General features: G+C 42.4%; 1 protein-coding gene across 1 annotated transcript in view; it reads right to left on the reverse strand.

Annotated features, from left to right (window-relative positions):
• Positions 1-19,229, reverse strand: part of ITPRID2 (ITPR interacting domain containing 2) — a 76,720-nt gene that overhangs the window by 20,419 nt on the left and 37,072 nt on the right. Inside the window, exon 10 of the mRNA XM_073646794.1 lies at positions 1,619-1,691. Coding sequence (XP_073502895.1) covers positions 1,619-1,691 — 73 coding nt within the window. The remainder of the gene's footprint in view (positions 1-1,618; positions 1,692-19,229) is intronic.

Consider the following 19,229-nt stretch of genomic DNA (forward strand, 5'->3'; position numbering starts at 1 on the left):
AATCTTATATATTTAACCAACCCAGGCCACAGATCCAGGCAGATTTTAAGGACTGTGGGCGGGTACATCGCGGCAGTAGTGGTCATGTGACTGCATTCTGTGCAATGTGTATTGCTTGCGTCCCGGTTGCTATGGTTGCAGGGATCATGTGGGCAGTGATGTCAGTTCCTGGGGGTAGTAATTACAGCGTGCAGTCATGTGACCGCATATTTTTTCATAAGAATTTGGGAAAGTTATGAAATGTCCTATAAATGTCTGTCCTATTCCTGATCTAAGGGTCTAGACTTTTAGCTGAATCTGTGCTACAGTAAATTTATCACTTAAACATGAGCCGTGTATGAGGGAGTCGAAGTCATGGAAATTGAGGAGTTGGAGGTTTGGCTTACCGACTCCACAGCCTGGCTTGGTTCACTTCCACATAGGGAAGAGAGCGGAGATGGTGACATCACATCTACCAATCGCTCATGCATCCCACTAGACGTGACGTCATCTATCTCATCCACCTCCAATATGTATAGCTTTAATGGAGATTGCCGAACGCGGCTGGCTATACACAGACAATAGCCTGCAAAACTTACAGATCCCCACTACTGAGGCCAATCATCTTGAATGCATTGACTTTTGAATGATGTTTAGAGAGAGGCAGATAATGGGGAGAAAGGATCGGGCATGTTGCATTTAAAAAATTAGATAAGCTGCCATTACAGGTATCTGAAAGCAGCTTTGCCTGCTTCTCCCCATTCAGAACACAAGACAAATTGGGGAATTTGTCTGAAAAAAAAAAAATTATTTCTAAAGCTATTCAGAACACATACATGCTCAGTTAATGGGGTAAAAAAGGTTGGTAGAAAGTTATTGGTGAAATGATAATTCAACTAACAGCTACTGAAAAGGTGTGACCACTTTTGGGTCCATGTGACCACTGTAAAACAAAATTCTCTAAACTGCTGATCACAGCCCATTCATGATTGCCACTCTATATCTTGTGTACACTCTGACTATTATTACACAAAAAATAGAAGCCAGATGCACACCTATATATTAACTGTTCATTACGGTCAGCAATATGTTCTGGATCAGTAGTTAGACCGGGGATCACATGATCTCATATGTATCAGGAAGACACTTTCTAATTTGCTGTAAACTACAGGATAGAATCATCACCTATCAAAACCCTCTTGGGAACTCTTCGACACCTTTCCCTAAACTGAGGCCACTTTCTTCTTGCTTCTGTTTGTCCCCATGCAGCTGACGAGATAAGGCAGAAATTATGGGACAGTTATGTAGCAGTCTCCACTGCCTCCTGCTTTTGACAACTGACAGGAAGAAATCCTTCAACAGCAGCAGGCAGTGGAGCTAATGTATCCTGTATGATGCAACTTAAGTTATCACTTGTTCTTCAAGAATCCTAAAATTAGAGCTTGCCCCCTCCTTGAAATTAGAGGCTGTGTTGGAAATGTAGTCTGCATTAAGGGAACCAAATCAGACAAAGTATCAACAGGGAAGACCCCTCAAACATATTAAAGCATCTACAATCTTCAATATCATCGAAGATTACACTAGCAAGGAAAACAAACATTTCTAAAGCGCTGCTTAAGTAGGAACATGAGTGACTTACCTTTGCCTATTTTTTCCAAAGCCAAATGACATAAGGGTGTAACTTGGGGAGGTTCCTCCTCTGCGCTCTGCAACTGCAAAGAATAGAACAGTTAGAAGCGATGTTTATGGGCCAATACGGAAACACATTCTGGAGCATCAGACTATTTTAAGATGATTGAAAATGTGGCTGTCAGAAGATAAATGTGACCGGGCTCTGCAACAAGAATGTCTTTCTTGTGATAAAGCCTCAAAACTCTGAGCAGCCCACATAGGAGCACAAGAACTTGAATAAAATAAATATATCCATCTATCTTCGGGGGGGAAAAAAAAAAAAAAAAAAAACGACAAAACATAACCCAACAATACTTTCCAGAGAACAGAGGAAGTACCTTGTGACACGTTTTAAACAAAGCCTTCCAGTTGTAAAAAGCAGTTACTGAAACTATGAATCACACACCGGCTTCCTGTACGGCAATAAGAGGTCTTACAATAGGTTGGCAGACGCAAGACATCGGGGAGGTAAACATCCATTGTGGGCAGTAAAGGCTTTTCTATCTGTACTGTGCGGCAATTAAATCATTGCACATTCAATATTTTAATCTAGATCTTAATAGCTGTATCCACTTGGGAAAAAAAAAAAAAAAAAAAAAATCACGAGGTGAACAGCAAAAATGGGACATTTCAGAAGCTGCGTCAGTTAGTAGTAAAGTAAAACAAAATCCATAACACTTGTAGCTGCAAAGTCAAATCATGAGAACATTACACAGCACACAAATGGAAAATATGTGCCGCACAATCTGATAAAGCAGGTTTACTCAGCAACAAAGTAAATATAAAAGTGCATGACAGCAATAAGGCACATAACCAGCTGACCTATATATACACACAGCAGAGCATTATCACAATCTAATACTCTTGGGATTAGGATAGAGACCCACAAGACTTCAGAATTCACTTTCCATAAGGGTAATGTACTAGTCAGAACAAAATGACTAAAGGCGGAACTCGTGTGTCCAGGTTTCATATGGACCACAAAGCCCGGATGGCTCTCCAGCCCTCGGATTATCAGGCATACATAAAAACACACACATAGTGTACATACGGCTCTGGTCTGCTCTTGCAGTTCAGCTTTCATGCCAATCCTGGTCTAACCTTTGTGCACTGCACAGGAATACTTCTAGAAAAGGGATATTCATTTCCACCAATTGTCAAAAATAATAAACTGGCAGGTAAAATAAAAATGACCAGCACCTCCAAAAAGAATGAAGGAAACGAGCTGCTGTGACTGCAGTATATGCATAAAAAAAATCAGCAGCACTGTGACCAACTTATAGGCAAACATTGGAAATATGAACTCTATTATTGCTCTAGATAGACTGTACTTATTACACATTTATATAGTGCAATTAATTCCACAGCACTTTAGACTCATCTCTGCCCCCCAACCCCCAACTGGGGCTCACAATCTAGATTCTTTATCAGTAGGTCTTTGGAGTATGGGAGGAAACCCACACAGATACAAGGAGAACATCGATCTAAGGGGTAAGGTTCCTTCTTGTGGGGAGTGACAAGCTAGGTCTGGCATGCCAGTATGAGACATACGTCTTTGCAATGCTCCTTTGAGAAATTAAATATGCAAAAATTGCCTCTTCGGAGAGGAAGAGGACTTGAACTCTAGCGCCACCTATTGGAAGTAGCAATCCTATGAGTCAATATCGACCCTTGCAATATGAGACAGGATAAAAGCCAAACCAGAATCCCAATTTGCAGACACTATGTTGCACATGTCCTAGGTGGGATTTGAATCCAGCTCTGAGCCACCATGCTTCCCTAAAATTGCGGCACTTAGAGCAAAAATTTGCCAATTACTGCCACAAGCAATGTAGGCGGGAAGATGCTGTCAAATATACCCATCTTGAGCCAAGGACTAAATTTAAAGGGGTCCAGCCTTATAAAATTCAGAAACAACCTCAGGGCTCTTTCACACGTCACACATCCGGATATTTCCAGTACTGGAAAAAACAGTACCGGAGATATCAGTGTGTACCTGTGTGGTATACATGTGGCAACCGCACACAACAAGGAGCAGAGGAGAAACACTTGTAGAAGCAAGTGGGCCCCTGAACTGCGCTGAGCTCACCGAGTGACAGGACACCGCTCACTGAGCTCAGCGAACTTCAGGGGCCCACTTGCTGCATTGAGTCATTCTCCTCTGCGTGTGCAGTCACCTCAAGCCACCGCGCACGCTGATGAAGACATGTCACACAAGACTGATTACAGTATGGGACATTGGATTATTTCAACTTCGGACAGGTGAGGTATATTCTTTTTTATTTTTGGTTTGTTTAAAGGGGACAATGTCTTCAGGGAATTAGGTGTAAAAGGAGAGTATAAAGTGTTTATTTTATTCTTATATTTACACTAGGAGATGATCGGGGCAGAATACTACTCAACATTGTCCCCTACTGGTGCTGATCTCAGTGCTGGCAGGGGACAATGATGAGAGATTCCTTCAGCACCAGGGAACAGCACGAACTGTACACAGATTCCCAGATGTAGGTCCGTGTAATACTGATGACACACGGATGTCATCAGTGTGCATGTGTGTGGGATGTTTTGCGACTCATGCGGCGTGAAAAAACAAACAAAAAACAAAACAAAAAAAACCCGACATGTCAACGTGTTTTGCCCACTAACCCACAGTCCGTGGAAACACACTGACATGTGCACAGAAATGGGTCTGTGTGTCTGACGCGCCCCTGGGCCTGTGCTGAGTAGCGTTGCGCACGCGGGAGCCTACCCGGAGCCGGATCTGATAGGGGTAGTAGTCTCGTGGCGGTGACCCGGTCCGTGCCCAGGGAGTCAAACTGTGTGGCTGAGTATTAGCAGTAGATGTAGGACGACTACGCCACCCGTTGAATGCAGCTATGGAGCTGCCGCTGCAGGGCAGACCGCTGAGGCCGGTGGTAGGATAGTGCAGCGTAGATGGTATAACCCCCAACGGGAGGAGTATGGCCTCAGGGCAGCCGACGTGGATGATGGGGGTAGCAGGAACCACTCAGAGACGATGCGGTGTAGTTCAGGGTCTTTACTGGTGACAAAGATAGACCCTCCCGGAGTACTGGCTAGCGGTCGGGGCCTGGTCAGTCCTTGAGCAGATGGGATCCCCCTTGGCCAGGCGGAGTTGTAGGCCTCCCCAACTAATCGTACTCTTCTGGCTACCTTGCTAGAGGCGGGTAAAAGTAGCCCACGTCCCTGAGTGTACCGTGTGGTGCTCACCCGTATGGCCGGTGACTCGGGGCCTTCTAGTGGCTTCCGCTCCACGACGGCGGTGCTGGTCCCACGCGTGTGACCGTGCCTTCGGGTTTCTTGGCCAGAGGACCTGAAATCCCCTGCCGGGCGGTTTCTGCTGCTGGGTCTGGGTTAATCCCCACAGCCTCGGACTCCGGTAGTAACTCTTCAATCAGGGCGAGCTCTTCAGCTGCCAGCCCCTGATTCCTTTTAGCCTGCTCCCACAGAGCTCCTGATCTTTCTTTCCTATGCTGCTTCTCTTCTTCTCAACTCTTCTCCACTTCTGGCATGGCCCAGGAGCTGGGCCCAGCCGGAGCCACAGCTCCCTGTCAGCCCTCCTGGCTGAACTCTCCCTCTGAACTCCCTCACCCTGCCTCAGCCCCAGGTTTTTATAGGGGAAGTTCTTCCCCTCTCAGGACTGGGCAGGAGGTGCGGCATGCATAGGATTCCTGACCAAGAGACCTCCCACCTGCTCTCAGACATAACACTGCTGTTACTGTGGAAACCAGACCCCTGGGGTGCCACATGTCAGTCTTCAGAACATGTGAAAACTGTCACCACACGTACGGACGTGTGAAAGAGGCCTTAGACTGATGGGAGGAGCACTCAGACAACTATAGAGACGCTCACAACCTTCAAAAATGTGTGCTTCCAAAAAAAAAAAAAAAAAAAAAAATCTAAAATTCGTACTAAAATAAAACAAACTTGTAGGCACCAGGCAATCTGTACTAGGATTTAAAGGGGGGGGGGGGAGCAGCAAACACAAAAAAGTGTGTCAAGATGGCCCAACTAGATTGCAGAAAAACCTAATGCTATGTTCACTCAAGCAAAATAAAAGACAAAGCAAGTTTCCACACCACAGCCACAAGATAGCAGTGTTCACCTGGGAATGTAAAGGCTTTCTTCAGCAGATCAGAGCGGCCTTTCTATAAATACGCTAAGCAGAACAGAAAAGCCAGCAGATGGAAAATTCCCAAATGATAAAGTTTTAAAATAGTAAGAACTGCTACGACCCTAGCAGAAAAAAAAATAAAGTATCAATAGACTAGCTTTGCATTTCGATGGGGACATGTGTAAGGATAACGAAAAATCCCACAATACAAGTGGAGCTCTCACGACCTTGATCATGGCTCTTAAAGGAAATCTGTCACCAGCTTTTTGCCATTCATTGTAGAGACAGACCTGTTTCAGCGATGTGTCGCTTGCTGCAGTTTGTATAAAAATCAGTTCACTACCAGAGGACTAGTAAATCTGCTGCCGTGCTTCATATTCATGAGCTCTATATAACCCCATCCCCAATACTGATTGGTAGCTTTTCTGTGTGCACTGTGCATAGGCAGAAAGCTGCCAACCAGTGGAGTCATATTAAGCTCAGCATGGTAGATCTGCAGCAGATAAGCGATTTCATCAAAACTACAGCTAGCAGCCCAGTGACAAGACTGGAATCAGGGTGTCAGACCAGAATGATGAAAAGGCAAATGGGATAGCAAAATACCGGTGACAGATTCCCTTTTAAATACTTGCTTTCCTCATGAAACTTCAATCTCAGGCATCTTAACTTTGTGTTGTATCGTTTGTTATCCTTTTTGGAAATTGATGAATAATTTTATAACTTGTTACCATTTCTCTTGTCAAAGGACGTGTCCCTACAGTGTAATAAAGACAGAAGTAATTGGTGAAATGTATGCAGGGACACCTTCCCTCTGCTCGCAACAACCAGTTGGCCATTTTAAGCATAAATGTCTAGGGAGGACTAACAGGAGCATCACAAAGAATAAAGTCTGCACCCCCCTATCACATTCAGTATATTACGAAGATGGGGACAGATTAAAAGTAGTGCAACTACGGAAACACTATGCAGATTTGGTTTGTCTTACCATGGAGACAAACGCTTTAAAGGGCAACTTGTCAGCAGCATTTTTTTTATCACAAAATCATCACGACTGGCCGAATGTGCTCCTCCTGCAAAGCTGACAACTCATGGAAAAAGGATAGATATCCTACACGAAAACGTCCGTAAATATCCTTAAAGCCAGAAAAGGCTCTTAAAACTTCACAGAAAGCAGGCTTTGTGAGAATCGGCATCATCACCCAAATGCACAAAGGGTGGCGCTATGAAAAGGAAAAAGAAAAAAAGGGTAGAGGGGAAAGTGGCAGACTTTAAATAAGTTTCTGTAGCTGCCAAAGCAGGTGCTGGATTTTGAGATGGTACAGTGGGTATGGAAAGTATTCAGACCCCTTTAAATTTTTTCACTCCGTTTCATTGCAGCCATTTGGTAAATTTTAAAAAAGGTTTTTTTTTTTCCTCATTAACCCCTTTACAACCCAAGGTGGTTTGCACGTTAATGACCAGGCCAATTTTTACAATTCTGACCACTGTCACTTGATGAGGTAATTACTCTGGAACGCTTCAACGGATCCCCCTGATTCTGAGACTGTTTTTTTCGTGACATATTGTACTTCATGATTGTGGTAAAATTTCCTCGATATCACTTGCGTTTATATGTGAAAAAAAACGGAAATTTTGCGAAAATGTAGAAAATTCTGCAATTTTCAAAATTTGAATTTTCATGCCCTTAAAATCAGAGAGATATGTCACAAAATAGTTAATAAATAACATTTCCCACATGTCTACTACATCAGCACAATTTTGGAACCAATTTATTAGCTCTAAGGGTTAAAAGTTGACCAGCGATCTCATTTTTCCAACAAAATTTACAAAACTTTTTTTTTTTTTTTTTTGGGACCACATCACATTTGAAGTCACTTTGAGAGGTCTTTATGACAGAAAATACCCAAAAGAGACACCATTCTAAAAACTGCACCCCTCAAGGAGCTCAAAACCACATTCAAGAACTTTATTAACCCTTCAGGTGCTTCACATGAATTTTTGGAATGTGGAAGAAAAAAAAATTAACATTTAAACTTTTTTCACAAAAATGTGTTACTTTAGACCCAATTTTTTTTATTTTTGCAGGGGTAACAAGAAAAAAAATAGACCTCAAAATTTGTTGTGCAATTTCCCCTGGCCATGCAGATACCCCATATGTGGGGGAAAACCACTGCTTGGTCACACGGCAGGGTTCGGAAGGGAAGGAGCGCCATTTGACTTTTTGATTGTAAAATTTGCTGGAATAATTAGGAAATGCCATGTTGCGTTTGGAGAGCCCCTGATGTGCCTAAACAGTGGAAACCCCCCACAAGTGACACCATTTTGGAAACTAGACCCCTCAGGGAACTTATCTAGATGTGTGGTGAGCAACCTGAACCCCCAAGTCCTTTACAGAAGTTTATAACAGGGAGCCGTGAAAATAAAAAAAACAAACTTTCCATAAAAATGATGTTTTAGCCCCAATTTTTTTATTTTCACAAGGGTAAGAGGAGAAAACGGACCCCAAAAACTTTTGTGCAATTTCTCCTGAGTACGCCAATACTCCATATGTGGGGAAAATGCAGTGTTTGGGCGCACGGCAGAGTTCAGAAGGGAAGGAGCACCGTGTGACTTTTTGAACGCAAAATTGGCTGGAATCGAGAGCGGACGCCATGTTGCGTTTGGAGAGCCCCTGATATGCCTAAATAGTGGAAACCCTCCACAAGTGACCTTATTTTGGAAACTACACCCCTCAAGGATTTTATCAAGGGGTATAGTGAACATTTTGAACCCAGAGGTACGACAGAATTTGATAACATTAGGTCATCATATTGAATAAGTTGTCATTAGTCTTGAGCGCAAGTGCTCACTACTTGAGTTTGCATCGGGTACTCAGGTATGCATCATGTATCGCGGGTGCTCAAGTCCCTGCCCGCATGTTTCACGGTTATTAGACACCCAAAAGAAAACATGCGGGGATCACGCGTGCATGGCAGGCAATCCCCAAAAGTTTTTTTTGGGCCGCGAAGCATATGGGGCAGAGACTCAAGCACCCACGATAATCAATGCATACCCGAGCACCCAACGCAAACTCAAGTAGCGAGCACTTGCGCTCAACACTAGTAGCCATATAGTTTTTTTTTTGCTTTTTTTTTTTTTTTTTTTTTTTTTTTACTTTTGAAAAAAATCCCAACCCTAACCCAAGAGTTTATTTTTTTATGCCGTTCCTTGTGCGGTATGAGTGATTAGACTACTTTATTCTTCGGGTCAGTGCGATCACAGCGATACCAGAATCATATCGGGTTTTTATGATTGACAGCTGTCACACACTGAGAAGCATTTTTTTGTAAAATCTAGTTTTTGCATCGCCATATTTTGAGAGCTATAATTTTTCCATATTTTGTCCGACAGTCATGTGATGGCTTGTTTTTTGCGAGATGAGTTGACGTGGTTATTGGTGCCATTTTCAGGCATGCGACATTTTTTGATCGCTTTCTATTCTGATTTTTGGGAGGCAGAATAAACAAAAACCAACAATTCAGGAACCGTTTTTTTTTATTCTGTTCCGCGTGTGGTAAAATTTATAAGGCAGCTTTATTCTTCGGGTCAGTACGTTTACAGCGGTACAACATTTATATAGTTTTTTTATGTTTTGGCGCTTTTACATAAAAGCAATTTTATAGAAAAAAATACTTTTTTGAAACCGCTTTATTCTGAGAGCTATAACTATTTTTCGGATGATGGAGCGGTATGGAGACTTGTGTTTTGCGGGACGAGATGACGTTTTCAGCGGTACTGTTTTTATTTATATTAGTCTTTGATTGCGTGTTATTCCATTTTTTGTTTGGGGGTATGGTGATAAAGCATTGTTTTTTTGCTTAGTTTATTTTTTACAGTGTTCACTGAAGGGGTTAACTAGTGGGACAACTTTATAGGTCAGGTCGTTCTGGACACGGCGATACCAAATGTGTACTTTTGTTTTGTTTTTTCCTTCATGATAATATTTATTGATGGGTACATTATATTTTTATTTTTGGTAGATTATAAAAGTAAAAAATATAAATAAATAAAAAACACTTTGTCCCACTATGGGACTTTAATTTTTTTTATTCTGATTGCCTGCATAGCACAGGAAAGGAGCACCATACCTGTGCTATACAGGCTGTCAGTGCTGCACAGGGAGAAGATAGTTCGGTCATGCACTGCGCATGACCAAACTATCTTAGTGCTGTCTGGTGAGCCGGATGTTGTCATGGCGACATCCGGGAAGCCGCAGCAGACGGCGCTGGAGGCTGGAAGAGGAGGCGAGTATTGTGATCACCTCCCCTTGCCACCTCAATGCTGCGATCGACTTACCGTGTACCGGGTGTCAGCTGTGACAATCAGCTGAAACCCGGCGGCGATGGTGCCCGCACAGCCTGTGTGCGGGCGCGATCGCAAAGACGTGCCAATACGTATCAGGCTCTTAACGCCCAGGGCGCAGATACGTATAAATATGTCTTGGGCTTTAAAGAGGTTAAAGTACACTCTGAACCCCATTCTGACTGAAAAAAAAAATACATTTTCAAAAATTTCTATATTTATTAAAAAAGAAACTGAAATATCACATGGTCATAAGTATTCAGACCCTTTGCTCAGTATTGAGTAGAAGCCCCCTTTTGAGCTAGTACAGAAATGAGTCTTCTTGGGAATGATGCAACAAGTTTTTCACACCTGGATTTGGGGATCCTCTGCCATTCTTCCTTGCAGATCCTCTCCAGTTCCATCAGGTTGGATGGTGAACGTTGGTGGACAGTCATTTTCAGGTCTCTCCAGAGATGCTCAACTGGGTTTAGGTCAGGGCTCTGGCTGGGCCAGTCAAGAATGGTCACAGTTGTTCTGAAGCCACTCCTTTGTTATTTTAGCTGTGTGCTTAGGATATTGGCTGAAGGTGAACCTTCCAACAAGACAAGTCTAAGGTGCAGAGCACTCGGCAAGAGGTTTTCATCCAGGATATATCTCTGTACTTGGCCGCATTCAGGTTTCCTTCAATTGCAACCAGTCGTCCTGTCGCTGCAGCTGGAAAACACCCCCATAGCATGATGCTGCCACCACCATGTTTCACTGTTGGGATTGTATTGGGCAGACGATGAGCAGTGCCTGGTTTTCTCCACACATACCGCTTAGAACTTTTTGGATATAATTCTATCTTTGTCTCATCAGACCAGAGAATCTTATTTCTCAGTCTGGGAATCCTTCATGTGTTTTTGAGCAAATTCTATGCGGGCTTACATATATGTCTTGCACTGAGGAGAGGCTTCCATCAGGCCACTCTGCCATAAAGGCCCAATTGGTGGAGGGCTGCAGTGATGGTGGACTTTGTGAAGCTTTCTCTTATCTCCCTGCTGCATCTCTGGAGCTCAGCCACAGTGATCTTGGGGTTCTTCTTTACCTCTCTCATCAAGGCTCTTCTCCCACGATTGCTCAGTTTGGCTGGACGACCAGGTCTAGGAAAACTTCTGGTGGTCCCAAACTTCTTCCATTTAAGGATTATGGAGGCCACTGTGCTCTTAGGAACCTTGAGCAATGCAAAAATTCTTTTGTAACCTTGGCCAGATCTGTGCCTTGCCACAATTTTGACTCTGAGCTCCTTGGGCAGTTACTTTGAGCTCATGAGTATCATTTGGTCTGACATGCACTGTGAGGTCTTATATAGACAGGTGTGTGCCTTTCCAAACCACGTCCTATCAGTTTAATTAAACACAGCTGGACTCCAGTGAAGGAGTAGAACCATCTCAAGGAGGATCACAAGGAAATGGACAGCATGCGACTTAAATATTAGTGTCTGAGCAAAGGGTCTGAATACTTATGACCATGTGATAGTTCAGTTTTTCTTTAATAAATTTGCAAAAATTTCTACATTTCCTGTTTTTGTTTTTTTTTTTCAGTCAAGATGGGGTGCAGAGTGTACTTTAATGAGAAAAAAAAATACCTTGAGAATTTCACCAAATGGCTGCAATGAAACAAAGTGAAAAATTTAAAGGGGTCTGAATACTTTCCGCACCCACTGTATGTCACCCAAAGTCTTATACACAGGGACAATCAAGCCACATCGGGCAGGATAGCTTTTCAGGCAAGTGTCTCCATCTCAGTGACTGCAAAAATTTAGTACACAACACACAAGGAGTTTCAAGTTTAATAGCTAATAAAGAACACCTCAAGTTAGCACAGGAGATGCCCCGTCAGCTGGTGGTGTATTTAGGTATGCATTTTAGGCTAAAAATACTCAACTGCATATCATTATACGTTTTGCAGTTTGGCTTTCACAGTTTGTATTTTCCTGCTCATTGATGGATTTTCAGTTCACTCATTCTGCAGCAAGCAGTGGAGTCACCTGTTTTATCACCACATCAAATGCTCTGAAAGCTCAGGAAGACCGATAAGAGTCACAAAGTTTAGCTCAACTTTGATATGGTCTGTGATCATAAAATCAGCACAGTAGAGATCAGACTCAACAAAACCCACTTATTTCTATAGTGAACTGACAGGTTCTCAGTTAACTCCTTCATTAAGTAATTTGCAAGAAGACATTTAGTCCGTAGGAAACCAAAAAGGGTCAAAATTTTTACGGATACCCAGATGTTTGTTTTTTTTTAGGCAAAAAAAAAACAAAACCAAAGAAAACCCCACATCCTTGAAAGTGTCTAACAATACAACATGAGAAAGGTCTACAAATACTCAATAGTGATGGAGGGAGGTCTGATGCTGGAAATGTATCTCACAAAGAAGAAACTTGGCACTTATGGACACCTTATTATTCCCTAGGTTATAGAAAGTGTTGCCATTTACTTTATTCGTTCTCTGTACTGCTACTTCATAGCAGCAAACTCTTGGCAGTATTAAACAAAAAATAGTATTAAATATTAAGATGCCAGCACTAACCACAATTAAATCTCATTTACATTATAACATGAAAGACGTTGATCCATTTAATTTAGGGTCTGGAGACCCTAAGAAAGAGGGTCCTTGGTTTAAAGCAAGCTAAGTTTTGGGAAGACCTCGGAACTACCAATAATTAATTAAAGAAGCCCTCCTCCTCCCCACCATCAAGTTTTTCTCCTCTTAATATATTGCAGTCTTCATATTATATAGCACTGTGTACTTACAATTGCTCATTTTGCCTTTCTACCCAGATAATTCTCTTTTCTCTGCTTCATATAGAAACAGTAAGTCTCTTGCACTCATACACTTGTATGGAGCGAGGCTGTGACCACTAGACTGGCTCAGGCCAGGAATATGTATAACGCATACATAATCGCCGGTCCCGGGTCAGAAACTGGTGAATCCTCGCAGCGCACAGTGCATGCGCTGGAGGGATTCAGGAGTCTGCAGTCACAGTGATTAAATACAAGAACAAGAGACTTCCCGATTCTACATAGAGCAGAGAAAAGAAGAATTTGTCAGGTAGAAAGGCAAAATGAGCAATTGTACGTACACCGCCGATCCTGGCTCGGAAACCAGTGAATCCTTGCAGCGCACTGTGTGCGTGTTGGGGGGATTCATGAGTCTATAGTCACAGAGTGAATGCAGACTTATCAATTTAGACTGGACAATCCCTTTAAGAGGATAAAAATTTTGATGGAAGAAGTGCACAATGTGGAGACCGAGCCGGAGAAGACCTGGCACGTTTATGAATAGCAAACTTAAAAATTTCTTTAGTCGTAGGACTCTCTGTGCTTCTTGTATATCTATTTTCAAGCCTGTCACATCAACAAGTTTTCAGCTTTTTTTTCTTTGGTGGTATATTAAAAAGGAAATGTATGCTTATCTAATGCTGCAGGGAACACATGGCATTGAGTGACCAAACCCATATGAAAAACAAGTGACATTTACAGTTTCTGGAAAAAATTAAATACACAGAAATAAGGGAGAAGTCTTCCTTTGTTTAAAAGTCGCCTTCCAACCCAAACTTCTGTTTCCTGTCACCAATACACTCGTCATTTTCAGAGTAACAGCTTTTTAATGAGACAAGGTGAGATTATCCCAAATAATCAACAAGAATTCTGAATAAGACAACAAACCTGTAACGTCATTATCGAAACAGAAGGGGGAAAAAAAAGGGGGGGGGGGGGTGCGAGTGTCACTTAAAATGTTGCTTGCTAGCAAACAATCATGGATCAGGCAGAAACACATCCGTTTAAAAGGTCTATAAACAGAGATCTACATAACACAGATTTCCAGAAGAAAATCACTGAAATCTATTGAGTGTGCACTTCATGTGGCTAATTGGAAGTGCAGCTACAGGGAGAAAAAGAAGTTTTATTCTCCCTGTTGCCATTTGCTTAAGTCATTGGGGCGGTGCAAGGAGCAGTTACAGTCACTGTTAAATAATGACCCTGGCCTAGCGCTTTGACCATCAGCACCGGTGACCAATATACAGCCATGAACACTGTATAGCGAGTAGAGACAGTAACCAGTAATGACTGGAAGAGAGCAGCTACAAGGAAAATAAAACTTGATTTTCTCCCTGTAGCTGTTGCTCCAGTAAGCAGTCTACATATGGTTTAAAAGAAAACTTATCAGCAGATTAACCCCAAATCTGCAGGTAAAAAACATTTCTTGAGATGATCGGTTACGTTTAAACCAGGCATTGCATGAAAAGTCTTGCTCATACGCTGGAGAAGCATTCAGATAGGGCAGTCTGATACATCTATCCAATGATCGCAGTGAATTAAACCAGATAAGATATACGTTTTCTTTTTAAAAGAATGCGTAGAAAAGTATGCACAAAAGTTATCCAGAGCGATCAAAACTTCCCCATTCCTCGGCTGAATTTGTAGAGTGAACCGGAAGGCATGTGCAAGGGGAAAATGTGCAAAACCAAGCAATTTTACACACATTGGTTTCCTCAAATTCAGTGTTCATGGAAATGTATTTCATGACCAGTAGAGTCAGCATATATTCCTGGTATTTAGATATGCTACATTATTTCTACATAATGTCTAGACCTGGGGCTCTAAAAAAAAAAAAAAAAAAAAAAAGAGAACTACACCTCTCAGTATGTTCTAACTGAGCAAATACCTTTTCAAGATATATGGAGAGAACAAGACTTCAAATATCGGAAAAAAAAACCAACAAACCTGAGAAGAATAGAAACCCAATACTGCCATAATTACCAAGAAAGCTGAGGGTTGTGAGATAAAGAAGTGAAGGGGAGAGAAAAGCCTTAAAAAAGAATCTGTCACCAAGTTTTTGACACAATTTGAGAGCAACATAATGTATTAACAGATATGCTGATTCCAGCGATGTGTCACTTACTGGGCTGCTTGCTGTAGGTTTAGTAATATCCTCCTGAAAAAATCAGCTGTCACAAGAGGGCTAGTAAACCTGCTGCCATGGTAGTCCAGTCACGCCCCCACCACTGATAGCCAGCTTTCTGCCTATGCACTGTACACAAAATGCTGAAAATCAGTGATGTGGGCAGGGTTATACAGGGCTCGGCATTCAGAGAACTGCTGCAGAGTAAACTAGATTTTATTAAAACTAGTATCAGCAGTCTAGTAACATCGCTGGAATCAGGCTTTCTGCCCCTTCATCATGCTGCTCTCTTGTGGGAGTAGAAGAAACCTGGTGAGAGATTCCCTTTAAGGTGGCCATTAGATGAACATTGGCCAAAGTTGCCAATGAGATTGGATACCCCAAAATGCCATGTGAAAGGACGATTAGGCATATTTACTTTTAAAGCTGCCAATCCTTAACCCTTGCTGAAGATAAAATGGCGTGTCTGCTAGCGGCTTATTTCCCTTTCCCCCCATGAGAACACATGCACACTCAGCCAAAGCAAGTATGCTTTTATAGAATGGAGGGGGACCCTAACCACCTAAAGCCTACATCTTCTACTACAGGGAGGCAAGGTGTGGGTGTCAGCGGTGACTTCAAGTGATCAACTACTGTAGATCTCAAACACAATACTAGAGGGAATCTGTCAAGTTTGTTCATTCCAAGCAAAGTAGCATAAAACAGGGATACACTGGTTTCAGTGTTGTATCTGTTACTGGGCTTCTTGCTGTAGTTTTCTTAAAAGCACAATTTTATATGATGCAGCTGTTAGTCTTCTCAATCAGGCGCTCGGTATAACTCCTTCTGGACCACCGATTATCAGCTTTTTGCCTATGCACAGGGTAAGCAGTAAGCTGTCAATCACTGGCAAGGACAGGTACAGCTGTAGCTCATTCATGCCTAGGACTACATAGCATGCTCTTATCGCTGAGAAGACTGCAGCAGATAAAACAATGTTTTAGCAAATCAAAAGCAAAAAGTCAAGCAGTAACAATGGTGGAATTAGGATATCTGCCCCTACGTTAAGCGCTCACAGATGGGCCAGCAAAATCCACTTTAGCACAATAAAAGGGGATTTCGTCAACTGGAGGAACGACAAGAGAAACTAAGTCGGCTGCTGTTCGAGGCCACCACAAAAAATGTGGGTGAAAGTTATTTTGATATATTATGCCATTTCCTCCATTTAAGAAATTTTCTACAGATTTTGGGAAACCCTTCTGGCTGTGAGAGGCCAGTCTTAACACGTGTGTGCTAGCTTCCAACTTTATAGGGGTACCTCAAGATCTTGAAGATTTTTTGCAGAATATAATTTTGGGGGAAGTCAACTGTATCATATGAATTTACCTTTCTTAAGGCCCAACATCAGGCACATGAAGTCAATTGTTTGGAGGTGGGGGGCATGGTTTAGTCTAAAGGCACCGATACACAAACTATAGCCAAACCTGCCGATAACAGGCTGGGCTAAGAGTCAAATGTGTACGAGGGTCTCCCGACTCCCTTCCACCCCTGATAAATTACGTGTGACCGGAGGGATGGAGGGGGTGCGATTACAGACTGCTGACCATTTTGTTCTTGGCGCTGACTGAGGAGCGACAGTGGCTCTCTTTTAGGCTGTGTTTGCATGCTGCGTTTTGCTGAAGGCAAAACCTGCTCTCTTGGCAGTAAAGAAGCAGCTTACAAAAATCAGATTTTGCTGCGTTTCTCAGGATCCCAAATTTCAGTTTTGCTTCCACCACAGAAGCATGAACAATGCAAGGTGTTAGGTCACCAATACATGACATATGTGAAACCATAAAACCATTTTTGAAAAAAAAAAAAAAAAGAGCAATTTGATCAAATTATTTATGGAAAAAAGATTTTTTTTATGGTCTGAATCAATAGTGACTATTCTGAACAAAAAAGTGCATGAGTTCATGAAAAAAAATGCATATTTACAAATCTAACAGCAGGGGAGGTGAATTGGTCAGGAATAGTTTACCTAAGACATTGGCAGAGCATTGAGTCTGTAGGACACCGTTTACTTTCACACTTTGGTCCACCCTTGAGCTTGTCAGGTATTGTTTCGTTTCACACCTTGGTCAGACAATGTTTACTTTACACATCACTAATTTAATTAAACTGTACTAATCCTAACTGCTATTCTCACGTGAGGAGACCAAGACATTATGGTTTAAACTTGGTGAAAAAAAAATTCTATCAAAAATAAATGGGTTTCACATGCTGCTGTACATACTTTCTTCACTAAAAACGCAGCGAAACTTGATACCTGCATTTTTTGCACTTACTCATTGCTTTCTATGGGTGAAAAAATGCTGAAAGAAGGGACATGCTGCATTTTTTAAAAATGAACTGGTTCTGTAAAACGCAGCTTAAAATTTGCATAAAAAAATGCAGCAAAAAAAAAAAAAAAAAAAACATGCAACATGTGAACATAGCCTTAAAGAACGCAGGAGCGCTCCTGTGTATGGAGGAGTCGGGAGATAAACCATCATTTGTCTGATGGCTCTCTTTTGTATATGGGGCCCTTAAAGGATAACAAAGTAACTGAAAATTCAAAGGCAACAAAAGGTAACACAATGGCTTCTTTATAGAAATGATCCATATTAGCTTTTCCTTGCCCTTTAAGCATTTTTTCCTTGCCACATTGCGTAGGCGGTGTTCTAGGTCAGTCACTGTTTGCTTTTCTTACGCAAGCATATAATCAGGGTGATCCTATCTAGGTACAGTTAAGAAATCCATCCTCATCTCCTTTATTGTACCACAGCAGGTAGTCCGTCCGGTCTTCCTTATACACATGTCCATGATTAAAACCCCGGCAGCTGGAAATGAAATGTGAATCTACATTTCCCCAGAACAGGAGCCTCACGCCCAGACATCAGCATCATGAAAAAGTTTAAAGGGCCAATTCTGCCAAGTTCTTCTTGTTGCAAATCATTTTATTACAGGCCTATAAACCCAGATGATACAACACCACACTTCATCATGAGTAGACAGATGGTAAACCCAGAAAATCTGCTGAACTGCAAATTTCTCATTTCCAAGCTGCATTTGCCCCATTTTAGGCTGCAATCTCCTGTCCAAGTTACGAGGTCTCCTGATCTGAACTCAAGCCTCACAGGGTTAAATAAAGATGTCAAGCTCTGGTCAGCAGATCTATGGCTGGTCTGGATATCCCAGTCTGTACAGGGATGAGGAAACTTGGATGTGTGATTGCAGACCAAGACAAAGACGGCTTCATTTTTTTGGCCCGTAACACCTTAAACTCAGCAATATTGATTGATCTGCAATAAATTTAAGAAATCATGACTAATGACAATTAGGAGGGATATTATACAGGGGATATGCCCAAGTTGTAAGAAACACCTTACGTAGCTCTTTCTAGAAACGAGGAACGTCAAACGTATGTTTCGGCTAGTGTTGAAATTCACATAGTACCTCATTATTCTTACCTATATAGCACCATCATATTCTGCAGCACTTTACAGACATTGTGAGTCCCAATGGGGACAGTGATGACAATCTAGATTCCCAATCAGTATGTCTTTGTAATGTGGGAGAAAACCCACGCAAACACGGGGAGAATGTACTAACTCCGTGTTGATGTTATCCTTGGTGGGGAATTGAACCCAGCGCTGCAAAACAGTGCTAACCACCGAGCCATCATGTTACTTATTGTGCCACCTAACAAAAAATATCATCAATTCAGGACAAATCCCAGGGTCTAAGCGGTTAAAGTTTCTATAAACTCAACTTTTTTGGGTCTTTTAGAGTTCTGAAGACAAAGTCTTCAGAACTATGGAGGTCCTACCACTGGGGGTGCTTTTCTTATTTAAAGTTTGGTAGCCATCACCTGGTTAGTTCCAGTTATTCCCATTAAACTTAATGGAGAGGGCGCCCCGTGGAAGAAGAAGAGAGCGTGCGCCGCCCCGTGGAAGAAGAAGAGAGCGGGCGCCGCCCCGTGGAAGAAGAAGAGAGCGGGCGCCGCCCCGTGGAAGAAGAAGAGAGCGGGCGCCGCCCCGTGGAAGAAGAAGAGAGCGGGCGCCGCCCCGTGGAAGAAGAAGAGAGCGGGCGCCGCCCCGTGGAAGAAGAAGAGAGGGGGCGCCGCCCCGTGGAAGAAGAAGAGAGGGGGCGCCGCCCCGTGGAAGAAGAA

The sequence above is a fragment of the Phyllobates terribilis genome, unplaced genomic scaffold (genome assembly GCF_046119375.1).
Source record: "Phyllobates terribilis strain yellow unplaced genomic scaffold, ASM4611937v1 Scaffold_9__5_contigs__length_417890890, whole genome shotgun sequence".
In the NCBI taxonomy this organism is placed as follows: Eukaryota; Metazoa; Chordata; class Amphibia; order Anura; family Dendrobatidae; genus Phyllobates; species Phyllobates terribilis.